General features: G+C 48.2%; 1 protein-coding gene across 1 annotated transcript in view; it reads right to left on the bottom strand.

Moving 5' to 3' along the window:
• DSCAML1 (DS cell adhesion molecule like 1) overlaps positions 1-14,222 on the bottom strand; it is a 390,710-nt gene that overhangs the window by 355,816 nt on the left and 20,672 nt on the right. Inside the window, exon 3 of the mRNA XM_030829652.1 lies at positions 13,359-13,505. Coding sequence (XP_030685512.1) covers positions 13,359-13,505 — 147 coding nt within the window. The remainder of the gene's footprint in view (positions 1-13,358; positions 13,506-14,222) is intronic.

Below are 14,222 nucleotides of genomic sequence, written 5' to 3'. Positions count from 1 at the left end.
TGAACCCACGAGGTGGAGGTTGCAGTGGGCCAAGATCGTGCCACTGCACTCCAGCCCGGGCAACAGAGAGAGACTCTGTCTCAAATAGTAATAATAATAATAATAATTTAATATATATGAGACTGTGCTGTAAACAGAAAAGCACGATACAAATTTGACTATTATTTTATAAAAAGTGAGAGACTATTTAGTTTGCCTTAGATCCCCACGTTGCTTAAACTCTGGGTATGCCATGTGGGGTCCTTCCTCCCACAGACCTCTCTGGTGAGCTCCCACATTCACCTTGCTGGTTCCTGGGGTTAGGGCCAGCAGCCCGAGGAGGGGCACAGGAGTAAGACGGGAGTGTGGGGTATGTGACAGAGGCAGCTCTGGTCCCACCCACCTGAAGGATGCCCAGTGATAAATCCTGGGAAATGCAAGGGCAGACATGGACTCCAGGAGGCTGAAGCCAGGGATGACCTCCACTTTTCTGGAAACATCCTTGATTACTGAAGACCAACCCCTAAAATTCCTTCCAAACCATGCCCCACTCAAAATCTTCACTGGCCCCCCATTGCCCTTCGATACACACAACTCACACAGCGTCAGTTATATCCCACCTGTGATGCATCCTGAGCCCAGCCAGGCTGCATTTCCCCAAGAGCAGCCCATTGTTCTCAGCTCTCCAGGAGTTCACTGGCACAGCCTCCCTTGCCTGGCCCCCAGCTGCCCACTGGGATCACACAGGGAGCTTTAACAACTGCAGATGCCTAGGTTTCACTGCCAAGGATCCTGATCTAATTGTTCTAGGGTCGGGGTTGGACACTGGTGGTTTTTGAAAGCTCCCCAGGGGACTCTAAAGTTGAGAGCTGGCAGATCTAGAACACTCTCCCCTGCAGGAGCTCAGCCTGCCAAAACAGACCCCTTCTCCAGGACCCAGGGGGAGGTGCCATTTCCTACAGGGCATCTTCTGTAATCACAAAAGATGGGTGTCCCCCACCTCTCAGTCCCCCAAGAACTTGATTCCTTTCCTGCACCCTCATCACACTCTTGTGTATTGTGTTGTTGCCTTGTGTTGGGGTCACCTGTGTCCCATACTCATCTTGCCTATTAGACCCTGAAGGCTGGCACGGTGCCTCCAAATGTTTCCATACATCTGCCCACCCTTCTTACCCCTAGCAGGGCTCATGAAACAGTGGTTCATCCAAGGCTGTCCCTAAAATTCAAAACACCAAGGTGTCTTTCTTAGGTCCCTGCTCTGGGGCACTGCTGGCGTCTACACAGGTAAGTCTCTTTCCCCTTTCCAGGGGTAAAAAAAGATTAGTGTGTGCATGAGTGTGTGAATACATCTATGTACCTATTCAATATGTACAAATTACATCATGCATGCTATTTATACACATGCACGTATATATATTTTAATTAAAATTAGTTTCTTTGGTGCGTGGGAAGAGGAATTTCTCCAAATCCCTTGAGATCCTCAAGCAGAGACCCTTGGGAATCACTGTCTACATAACACAGCACCCATCATGCACACAGGAAGCACTCAAAAAACATTTGCTAAATTAAATAATGAACTAAAAATCCAATCAACGGATTGTTGCTTATGCCAACATAGGCATTTAGATAGATTTAGGGGATGACATCGACGTCAGACATGGCTGGCACAGCTACGGCTGGCACAGCTACAGGCTGATGGAACCAGAAGCTGTGGTTTTGTGTCCCTTCCCGGGCGCAGGCCCTGGGGTACAACCATGTTCTATCAGGCTTTGCAAAATGGCTTTCCTAGGCCTGGGCAGTAGCGGCAGGTTCTGGAACATTCTCAATGCAAGTCTTTCCCTTTCTGTGTTCCACTATGAGGGGCGGTGAAGAGCCATGCGCTCTTAGAAGGGATTCCTTTGTTACAAAGTCTCAGAGAAGCCCCCAGACTCTCACATACAATGAAGCTCACGCCACACCTGGCAGAGCCCCAGACTCCACCCACACGCACAGCTGCCTTCATGGCCACCCACTTCGAGAGGCCCTTCTCCCATTCAGTTGTCTGCTTCTCAGCGGTCTCTAGGATTCCGGCAGATCCTGTGGCCCTAAAGGCTTGGGTATTCAGACATACTTTGAGCCCCAAACTGCTCTGAGCCAGAGGTGAAGAGGAGGAGTCTCTATGTGTGAGAGGAAACCCCTCAACCTTAGAGGCCTTTGTCCAGGCCCAGGGCCCCTCCTGCCCTCCATACTGGGATGCAGAAGCTCTGTGCCTGGCTCCAACCGGCTTGCCATTCCACTGTGAAGGTCGAGCTTGGCAGCTACAGAGACCCGTATTTAAGTTCCAGAGGCTTCTGCACACAGCAAGATGCCAGGACCACAAAAGCCAAGAGCATAATGGGAGCCTTGGGCTTTGGCCTTAGGGGGTAACATTAAGGGCATCCCTGTCACTCTGCCCCACCATGAGGGTCTGGATCCTCCCCATCCTGCCCTCAGGCCCTTAGCCCTGAAGGCCGCATGAGCCTGTGACCCTCTGTGTAAGGGCAGCAGCGTCTGCCCTCCTAAATTCTCACACCTACGATCACACCTATTTTCTCAGTCCTCACAGAGACCTCCCAGGCTGCACAGCAAAGACGAAATGCTGGGGCAGCTTGTGGACATGCGTCTGTCCAGCCCTAGGAAAAATTGAAAACCTACACATAGAGAAACTGTATGTAGAAAACAGACCTATATAGAAAAATACATTATATACATGGAAAATGTATTTTCTCTATACAGAAAATAAAAGTACCTGATTTTGAATCCTCACAACTGAAAAAAGTGCAGCTCAGAACGGTTAAGACCTTGGCCAGGGTCAGAAGGCAAGTTAGGTGCGGAGTCAGGGTTGGAACCCAGGTCCCTCTGAGGCCAGAGCCCACAGGATTTTGCTTCTCTAAACAGCTTCACTTCATCACAAAAGAGACTCCAAGCAAGCCCCACTTCTTCAGAGCAGAACAGGAGCAGATTGTGGCTTTTTTCCAGCAACCACGGAAACAGGTACAACCGCACCTGCCCCTTCATTCTTATCCAACCCATTTACAACTTAATCTAAAGGATCAGTCACGTTCCCGGCTAAACCTTCCTCCAGGCTTTCGACAAACATTGCCTGGGTGCCTACTATGTGCTCATATGCAGTGAGGCTTGTGGCATTGCGGATGCGGACCACCCTGCCCACTGTTACCTAGCACAGGCCTCCACACAGAACTGCAGCACCGTCTCCACCAGCTCTGGCGCTCATTGATACACAACAGAGTTCAAAATCACAGGCTTGGCAGGAAGTGCCATCTATACATAGCTCTACCATTCTGTAAGCACCGTTGGCTTCTTCTGAATAAATACTACCCTACATTAAATGCCAGAATTCGGCAAGCAACACTGCATGTTTGCGATGAGATTGAGAACTAAAGGCAAGATTGATTCTGATGTGAACACCAGCAAAGCAAATGGGTTTTTGAAAACCCTATCATTTCCCTGCAACCCTTGACTTCACTAAACACACACTTTTAGACTACAGCACAGTTAGGTAGGCATTAAACAAAAATGAGGTAGTCTAATGATGATTTATGTGTAGGATAACCTTCTATAAAGAATTCCGCTCTGATTTCAGGGCAACTTTCAGAGGTGCCAACTTAACCAAACAATGCTGCTTGCTCTGTGTCCACCGCCATGGTGTGATCCCAGGACAGAGCATTTGCCTGCAATTGTCTTAAATCTGCTGAAATTCACCCAGGGGGTGCTCTGGAAATGCAGCGCCTGCCATGAACTAAATGGAAAAGCAAAACGTGACACATGCACACGCCGCCAGAGGCACCTGTGAACACGAGACATTTCTGCTTGACTGAGGAGTGCGGCTGATGGTTCTGGAACCAACCAACTGGCGTGCAAGTGCAGAGCAGCCCGCCTGCTGGGATATTGGAAGGAGTTCTAGGGAGCTGCAGGCATGTTCTCTGGGAGGCGGTGCTTTGAGAGATCCTGGGGCATAGGCATCAAAACCAGAGTTCTGGTGTACCCCTCCCTTGATTTCCTTGTCTGTTAAATGAGTCTGTTAAACCTGTGTCTCCCGCAGATGTGTTTGGGAGGATTCAATAAGCTGATGCCAGTGAACGGGCTTTGTAAACCAGAGAGCACCATACAAACCAAAGGTGATGCCGGCCGCAGGGCACAGATGGAGAAGTGGCCCAAGTTATCTCCAAGAGCTGAAATCAAACTGCCCTGGGCTCAGATTCTGCCTCGTCATTTCCTCAGGGTATGGCCTTGGGAAGGCTGACCTCTCTGTGCCTCAGGCCCCACATCTGCAAAATGGGAATAATAATAATACCGAGTACATAGGGCACCTGTGAAGCTTAAATAAAATTATGGAGAAAAGCACTTATCACAGATGAGCTCAATAACTGATCACTTATTTTCCTACCGACGATTCTTGCCACTATGAGTATCATCTCAGTTTAGGGAGAGAATCCCATTGCTGCTTCCAAGTGCTTTCTTGTAATCACTAACCTGCAATGTATGCTTAACAGCTTTGGAAGGTAGGATTTTCTCCACACTTCAAGGAAGAATACAAGATGTCTGAGTCCGAGGCTTCCTTTCTCACCAAAGCAAACAACAAACAAACAACAGCCAAATTAAGGACCAGCTGTCTTTTCCACTCTCTAACTGCCTTGATGAGGGAAACAGTAATTGCTGGGAGTTCCTAGGACAGTGCTCTGCCTGGAGTCACTGTTACAAGGAAAGGTTGGACTTTGGGGACAGAAGCTCTGGTCCATGCCCAAGCCTTGCCACTTGGAAGCTGTGTGACCTGGAGCAAATCGCTCAACCTCTCTGAATCTCATTTTCTTTACATCTAAGAGTGGGGGTAGCATGTTTCCCTCCGAGGGTTCCAAGCATGATTAAATGAGATGACATGCAGGTGCCCGCCACGGGGCCCCACATACACTTATGGACTCATACATGTCTATTGCCTCCCCTCTCACTCCTCTTCTGCCTGCACAGGTCACTAAGCCACACTGCCTCTGTGTCGTCACCTGTAAAATGGGCAAGGTAACGGGGGCTATTTTGAGGAGCCAGTGACATCATCTGAAAGCACTTTATAAACTGTATCATTTGAGAGACAATAGTTATTATTGAACCAGGGCTTAAGCACTTGGAGCAAATTAGACACCCCGCAGTTTGTGGAGTTGATATTTACTATGTTGGTACAAAACCGCACCTCCACTCCTTCCCTCAACAGAAAATGTTTATCAGGTACCCTGCAAGGTACTAGTGAATCTAGAGATTAATACTACATCCTAGGCACTTTGTTTCTGTCATTCTATTCAGTTATTATCATGGAATATTTGAGACAAAAACATGGTGGTGGTGATCCACCTTGCGCAGTCCTTTGTAGCTTTCTCAAGATCATAGTTAGGTGGATTCACTCTCCACCTGTGACTCCAGGACCACCACCCCTTTGGGTGACTGCAGCCCCTAGCTTACCACCTCTAGCCCAGCACCCAGAAAGGGGAGCACAGGTGGGGAGTGATGATGCCAGATGATGGAGAAAACAGGGCAAGGGAGATGAGGCCTAAGGTTGGACAACTGCATGAAGCTAGATGGGCAATTTCTCTGATGCATTTAGGTGACTCCTTTCCCATCTCAGAATCTGAGTCTCCTCAGAGGCCCAATTTTTATTTCAAGGATTCTATGTGCAATAGGTTTTATCATTCCCATTTTATAAATGATTAAACTGAGGCTTTGGAAGTAACTTGCTCAAGGTCACCAATTAAGACTAGCAGACTCCACAGCCTGTCTTCTTTCCACCACATCCCACTATATCTTCTGCGAATTGTTTGCTCATAACTGTTACCCAAGTTTCTGTTGGATTGTCTTTTTCTTGTTGATTTGCAGAAGTTTTAAAATATGGTGAAACCCCGTCTCTACTACAAATACAAAAATTAGCCAGGCATGGTGGTGTGTGCCTGTAATCCCAGATACTCCGGAGGCTGAGACAAGAGAATCACTTGAACCTGGGGGTCAGAGGTTGCAGTGAACCAAGATCACCTGGGTGACAGAGCAAGATTCCATCTCAGAATATATATATATAATAAAATATATAATATAATATATAATATATTTTATATTTTATAATATATAATATATTATATATTTTATAATATATATAGTATGTTAATTCTTTGGGAGATAATATAGTGCAGCACTTAGGAGCACAGATGATGGAGTCTGAATGCATAAGTTTAAGTTGTGGCTCCACCACTTACTAACTTTAAGCAATTTGCTTAGCGTCTTTGTGCCTCAGCTTGCCCATCTGTAAAATGGGAGAATAAAAGTCCCCTTGTCTTCAGATTGCTGAGAAGGTGAAACAAGCTAAATATGTCAAATGCATAGAACAGAGCCTGGCAACTTAGTAAGTGCTCAATAAATATTAGTCATTATTATCATGTTGTCCCTTATTCTTTTTCCCTAGATCTAGGCAGTACCTTCATGAGTTAAATGGCCCAGTGACCTTTCAGGTCTCTCACCACCTCTTCTTACCCTCCAGCCACGTTCCCAGATCACCCCACCCTTTCATTGCCCACTTGCCTGTGCCTGCACTGTCATCTCCACCCAAAGTGCTCTCTCTGCCCTTTTGACCTGGTCACAGACTCCAGGGCCTAACTTGAGGGCCCGTCTCCTTCAGCATGCCTTACTGTGCGGCCATCAACAGAAAGAATACTCCTGCGATATCCTCCTCTTTGTGGGAAGACACTATAGTCCCAAGACAGAAGCCAGGAAAGGAACAGATCATGGCCAACCTGGACTCCTCTGCAAGGCCTGGCACTGTGCCTGGCACCCAGCAGGGGTCCAAGCCCCTTTTGTTGAATTGCCTGGGATCTATCGTCTATTTACCACTAGTGCAGGGTGACAATCCCAGCCACTTTTCTCCAGACTCGTTAAGTAGTTAAGAGCTTAGGTCCCCAATTCTACATCTGAACAGCAGAGAATCACAAGGGGAACCCACAGAAGCAACTCGACATTATGGAGGGGAAGGACCACCAAGATTAGACCCTGGTAATGCCACCGATTTGCCACGGGACCTTAGGCAGGTCTCCCAGTGTCCTCCATTCCACAGGACAGTACAGTAGGGGAGAGACTGTCATTTTGTCAACACCATTCATCACTGGAGAGAAGAGAGGTCGGAATAAAATATGAATCCTGCCCCTGATGATTATACATTCCTGTAATGGGGACAACAAAGACTTTAAAAAAAAATTACAGGACAAAATACGATTAGTGTCTTGAGCAAGGAACTGATAAAGTTTGGAGGGGGTTCAGAAAAGGAGCCCCTTGGATTGGGTTAATCTGGGTGACTTTTAAATCCATTCTTAGCAGAAATCAAGGAAAGACATCATGGAAAAAGTAGTATTTGAACCAGACTTTGAAAGATGCGTAGGCTTCAGACAGACAAAGGAGGAAAAATATCTGGTATCTGTAGTGAAATACAAAGGTGCCCCATGAGTGGTTAAAATCATGTGCCCTGAGAGTGAGCAGGAGAGGAGAGAAGACGGCAGGAGAGAGCATTGGTCTAGGCCTGGGTTTCTTTATCCATAAATGCAGAGGCTGAATGACACAGTCTCCAGGGCACTTTCCAGCTCTCACAGTCTGTGATTCCACATGTTCGTAGCCTACATGTGGCCCAAACTGGTTTCCAGCACCGGCACCACCTCCCCTCTCTGTGCCCATCTCCCATTCAAGTTGGTGTAGATTCGTGGGAGCCAAAGAAGTGACCTTCATGTCAGCCTGAGCAAAATGTAATTAATAAATTGAATCTGCATTCCAAAGCCAAACCAAGATCACATTTGTTTGTTGTATTGAGATTATCCATCCCCGTCCATCAGAGCCGACAACATGAGCTGAATCCTAAATTCCCAGTTCAGGACAGTCTTTGTGTCTTCCACGGGGCCAAAAACAGAGCCAGCGCCCAACAAAGCCTTCTTGTTAGGATGGCTGTTTTGTTCACTGGTCTTTAAGCTGGAGATCTGTTGCCCTTCAGAGGAGCCCAAGCCTCTGGTCACTGCACACACAGCCAGAGGTCAGCACAAGGGTTGGTGGCAGATTTCTGTTCCCAGGCAAGTGCAGGAGACAGAGATGGGCCCTCCTCCTGTGTGGAAACCTAAGGACACCCGATTCCTAAGGATTCCCAGCCTGCTCCGGAGAGGCGGCGGGAAGTAGAGGAACCAGAAGACCAGCTCACATCTGGGCCACATCTCTTATTAGCTGTGTGGCCTTGGGTAACGTGCTTAACTGCTCTGGGCCTCAACATCCTCATTTATAAAATGAGAAAATAAAAACAAAAACAGAACATAAAAACATTATCTGTCTTAAAGGGTTATTGTGAGGATTAGAGATAATATATGTAAAATGCCTAACCCAAAAGAGGTCTCCATACAGGATAGATATTATCATTAATCTTGTTATTATTATTATTATTCCTCTGTGACAGTCCTATGCTGGTTCTGGGGATAAAAAGATGAAAAAGATACAGTTGTACACCCTCCTGCGGCAGACAGATAGAAATAATGGATTAGGATGCAAGACAGAAGGAAGGCAGGGCTCCAGGAATGAAACCAGGATAGTACTGTCTGCCCGGCAGGCCTATGTCTGGCCTCGTGGAAGAGGGCATGTGGACGAAGTATAAGGGACAAAAGAGGGGCAGGGTGTCAACAGAGAGAGGAGGGGGCCACTGTACCCCAGGCAGAAGAGATCACTGAATCAAATGAGAGCTATGAAAACCCATTTGGCACCCTGGAACTCTGGAGTTCATTATTCTAGGGAGGCTGGTAGTTTACTTTGCTCTCTTGGCCAAAGGTGGGCTGCAGGGAGGAAGCACTGCCTGATAGGAATTCTTATATGACACTAACAGACCTTCTCTCATGTCACAGGACCCCTCTGGCCAGATGCCTCCTTGCCCCTGTGTCTCCCTACCCACAACAAACAGTGTCCTCAGCGCACTTTCAGCCTGGCCAAGGCACGGTGACAACTCAGTATCCCCATTTGCATGGACAAAGGAGCTAATGCAGGCTTGTCTTCCTGAGCAGCAGCAGACACATCTGGCCCGCATCTGAGCAGTGTCCCAAACTCCCCGCTGGGACCAAGACAGCCAGTCAGGATGCTGGGGAAGAGCATGCTGGGAGACTCCCACAAGGGGCCCACATTGATATAATCAGGTCTGGTGGAAATTAAAAGCTATTAGGAACAGGGCTGGATTTATCTTTATATCCAATAACATGTATTGTAATGGTGATCATGCAGATGGGAAATTAAACCACATCTCAGCTTCACTGGAGGCGTTAATTTTAATTTATGTTTGTGCACAGCCCTTGGCCCTCTTACCCCCACCCGGCCAGCCTTGGAGAGCCAGTTCACATCAGGATCAGTTCCCTGGAGAGAGAAGTAAGGGTGGGAGTCTGCCAGATACAAAGTGAGAGGCTCTGTGCTTTACACACACATCTTTAAACAGCGGATGGAAAGATGACCCGCTTGAGGGAGTGGAGGCGGGTATAGCAGGTGGCTAAAGGGTAGCACTTTGGGCTGTTTCTCCAGCCTCTCCCTGCCCTGGGCAAAGCACAGCCAAAAAGCTGGTGAGAGTTTCCTTTGCCAGCTTCAGGATAGCCAGGGATAGCCGGGAAGCCTAACCTGTGAGTAAACACCCAATTCATGGAGCTTGTTTTCGGTCCCAAGCCTTCAATTCTTCCCAGACTCCCTCAGAAAGAGGCGTGGGAGAGCCAGCTCCCATCCACAGGGGCTGCACCCACATGAGGGCCCCCTCCTCCCAGGGCACCTGCATCCCCAAGGGGATGCCTCCTGGGGCACTGATGGGCCCACACCAGTCTCCCTGCTCCTCCTTCTGTGTTCCAGCTCCTGCTGGACTTGTGGTTTGTGGAGAAGCTGAGCCCAGCCTTGCAGATCCAGAAATCAAAGTCAACACAGTTCCTCTGGCTTCGGAAGCTGATCCTGAAGTGTCAGAGGGAAGTATCCCTGGCTCCTCCATCCTCCATTAACCTTCAGGGAAACTTGCCATGTAATCTTCCCCTACCATGAGAAGTGCCATCCAGCCTCCCCACCTCAAAATGCGCGCGCGCGCGCACACACACACACACACACACACACACACACACACACACACGGCATAGTGTGAATATGGTTAGTGGAAAAAAATCTTATTTTTATAAAAAATCAAACTACTTGCACTTGCCAAAATTGAAGCATGTGGCATGTGGGCCCGAGTTCTGGTCCTGGACATACACAGCCTGGACAAGACAAAACTCCACACTCTCTGGCTCTCATGGAGTCGTCCATGATCATGCTAGTTAGATTTCTGTGCTTGGGGAAGACTGGCCCTGGATCTAACATGTAGCTGTAGAATGATCTAGAATGATTATGGATGGGGCTGGAGGGCTGGGCAGGAGAGGAAGATTCTCCAAGGCCAAACTAAAGAAAGGGGTTCTGCAAAACCAAAGTTTAACACAGCCCTGCAGAATAGCATCAAGGCCACTTTCCTGATAATTATGCCCTATGGGGCCACCAGCCCAGTCTTGACATCAAAGACAGCCCTGAAGCATCAACTACAAGGGCCGCCTGGGGGACGCTCCCTGCCTCCAGCTCCTAAGCACAGGACCCAGTTAACCTTCCTTCTCTCCTATCTGATCTGGTCTTCTCCCCACCCCACGCCCAGCGTGCTGTCCTTATTCCATGTCTCTGTCCATGCCATTCCCCAGATTCCTCTAGAAATCTTCCAGCCATCCATTCATATACTCACTGATCATTTAGTGAGCTTTTATTTACCCTGAGTGCAGAAAGTGGAGATGTGTGTGGGTGAGAACAATCCAGTTCCGGCCCGTGGGAACTGCAGTCGTGTGGGGAACACAGACACCATTGCATACCAGAAACACACATCACTGCAGCAAACAGCAAGCACAAATGTTCTCTTCTACCTAATAATTGCTATAACCTGTGCTCAGCAAGTGTCGGGCAGTGTTCTAGACATTGTTCATATATTGATTCATTTCATTCTTACTCGAACCCTATGAGTCCATTTTACAGGTGGGGAAACGGAGGGGGTAAATGACTCGTCCAGCTAGTAAGCAATGGAGTGAGTCTTAAATGCAGGTAGTCTGGTCCTAGATTCTAGGCTCTTAATCACCACACTGCACTTGGTTCCATGAAGCCGTCCCTACATTAATTTGTCCCCCTTCCTAAAGCCAAAGGCCTCACTGCCTACAGCACACATTTAAAGCCTCCACTGTAGCCAGAGTAACACTTTATTGGATACATTTATATGGTGGGGGAGGCACGTCTGTGTGGGGTTAAGCACATAGGTTGAAAAAACAGACTCTGGTTCCAGGCCCACCCTCTGCTCAGTGTGATTCAGAAGGTACTTTACTTCTTTGAGCCTCAGTTTCCTCTTCTGTAAAGTGGAGAGGGGAAAACACATTTACGGACTTTTTGTGATGATAAAAAGGACCCTGTATGGAAGTTTCTTAGCCCTGTACCTGGGATATAGTAAGCACCCCCCAAATTTTAATGCAATAATTATTATCACTTAATGGATGTAATGCTTAGTCTATAAACTTAAGTATCTAAGAAATACCACATTTCTCTATGTTCTTTAAATCACCTTAAATCTGACTCTGCTAGACAGGCAGGAGATTGTCCCCAACATTATTGGGCCTTCTCCCAGGGTATGCCTAATACCTCTGGTCCTCACCAGCCCATGGTCCCTACCTGAATGATTGCTTTGGCTCTTGGACTGTGTATCTCATGACTCATTTGAACACAAGAACCCTGGCCTCAGTCCCAGAGCCTGCAGGACCCCACGCAGCCACCCCTGCGGGGTCCAACCGCTTCTTCTGGCTGCATCCATGGAGCAGCCTTCAGCACCATCCCCATCCCTGGCATCCTTTCATCTCCTCTTTGTTCCTTGCCCTCAGAGGCTCTCCTCCCCCAGACAAAACACCCTTCGTAACCTTTGCTATTAGCCTATGGTTTTACAAAAGACAGGAGGAGCAGCTGTCTTCCAGGAGCTTCTAATTCCCATCCTGCTACAAGCTCTGAAGTCGGGAGATATAATGGCCTGACCATCTGCTTGGAACTGAGAGAAGGAAAAAGTACTGAGTGTAAAAGGCAAATTAATGTCTCAAAGAAAGTCTCCTGCCGCATTAGCTGTCAACACGCCAGAGCATGGTTCTTGTCCTAGGTACACAACAGAACCACCTAGCGAGCATTGAAAAGGCCGATGCCCAAACTCTACTCCTGGGAGAGTCTAATTCAGTTGATTTGGGGCTAAGCATTGGTGTTTCTAAAGGAGCTCCTCGGGGATTTAAATGGGTAGCAGGCTTAAGAACCCCTGCTTTAAAGGTTCCATGAATAGAAGTCTTATCTTCCCCAACTAAATCATCAACCTTGAGGAACAAGAATCATTTCAAACAATCAGTTGTGGGACCTTAACGCTGAAGGGGCACTCAGAGATCACCTGGTCAAGTTGCTGCAATTTACAGCAAGGGAAACAAAGGTCCTTGGTAGAGAAAGGAAGAAAACGCAGCAGAACCCCTGCAATGTGCGGAGATGAAGAAATGGGTGGTGAAAAAATCCCACAGTTTTGTAAATGGAGGCCTAGAGGTATTTTAAGGACCCAAGGTCCTCTCTTGGGGCTTCTATAGCTGTTTTCCTGTGGGAGACACAACCCCAGAGAGGTAAAAGGAGGCAATAATGAGGGACTCGCAATCACGGCAGCTGTAATGAGATGAACCCACAACATGGTATGAACCCCATCTCGCAACATCAGCCTCAAAGCGAGGCCAGCTAGAATTCCAATGGAGTCTTTAGCCAACTCATGCAAGAAGGAAAGAAGGAAAGTCCCCATACACATGCTTCCTGAGGTCAGGTCCTCCAGGGAGGCAGTGCTCACTGTTCTAGTCACACGACGCAGGAACACAGACCGCAAACCTGCCTCTCATCCCTCCTCCCCTCGCCACCTTTTGCAGGTAAGGTGCTTCCAGCCTTGCCTCCCGTCCCTCAGGGCTGGGTCAAGCAAAGCCCCAGCAGTCAGAAAGGATGAGACTTCCACTGCACTCGGTGTCTGATGGGACCCTCACACACCCAGTCAAGACCACCAGCGTGTGGGTCTTCAACACCCCACACAGAGACGTGCCAGACCAAGACCAAAGACGGTTTTTTTTTTGGCCGAAGCACCACCAGAACAATAACAAATCACTCCCCAGAGCCAATCTCAAGATCTCGTTGAGCTCAACAACCAGCTCAGGCATCTCTACTTTATCCAATCCCCACAGAGGGAACACCCCTGTCTGGCGCAGCCATGGGACGCTTCTTACCTGGGACGATGGAGACTGTGTCTTTCTCCCAAGATACAACGCTAACATATTCCTGCACTGAAGAGGGGATGAGGCACTTGAAGACGGCCACGTTGCCACGCATTGACCTTTGATCCTCCACCCGGACGGTGTAGGGTTCCCTGAAAACTGCAGAGAGATTGGCAGTGGGGAAGAGAAGAGTGTCACAAGGATGTGGTGAGGGTCCCCAGAAAGGAACAGAGAGTCAGCTCAACTCCCTCTGCTCCTTCAGCCTCACCTTCCCACTTCTTCCTTCCCCCCTCCCGCTTAGCCAGCCTAGAAGCCCCTGCCATGATCTTGTTCCTGTCTGGGCAACTCCTTCTCCATCAACCTCCTCCCCATCCTACTGGGCAGCCTTTTCTCCCTCAAAAATATCTGGCCTCCCTCTGCAAGACCATCCATCCAAATTCCAACCTTTCCCATTTCGGTATTAGCAAATCATACTAGATTGTAAGAGCCTTGAGGGCAGCACTAAGCCCTGCAATGTTATATTCACCAAGGGGATGTGCAGGTAATAAGGAAATATGCTAGAATTCCCCTAAGAAAACCAAACCGGATTTCCTGCATTATTGCTGGACCCAGGGTGGCAATTATTTTGGACACATTGACCATAATGCACCCAAACAAAACCTGTGACACATGCTCTAACAACTGAGTTTTGGGCTCCTTCAACGTGAAAGGCAGCCTGGGAAATGTAGTTCAGATCCTGAGCTTACAAGGACAAAGGGAGAGAATGTTTGGGACTGTGATTATCTCTGAGCACACAGAACCCCAGAGACATGGACACAGTCTCCAAGATTCTCCAAAACAGAGCATTCTTGCTGCTTTCTCCCTGCTTCTGACCCT

This window comes from Nomascus leucogenys, chromosome 15 (genome assembly GCF_006542625.1).
Source record: "Nomascus leucogenys isolate Asia chromosome 15, Asia_NLE_v1, whole genome shotgun sequence".
NCBI classification, from domain to species: domain Eukaryota; kingdom Metazoa; phylum Chordata; class Mammalia; order Primates; family Hylobatidae; genus Nomascus; species Nomascus leucogenys.
This window is presented reverse-complemented; position numbering and strand designations above follow the sequence as displayed.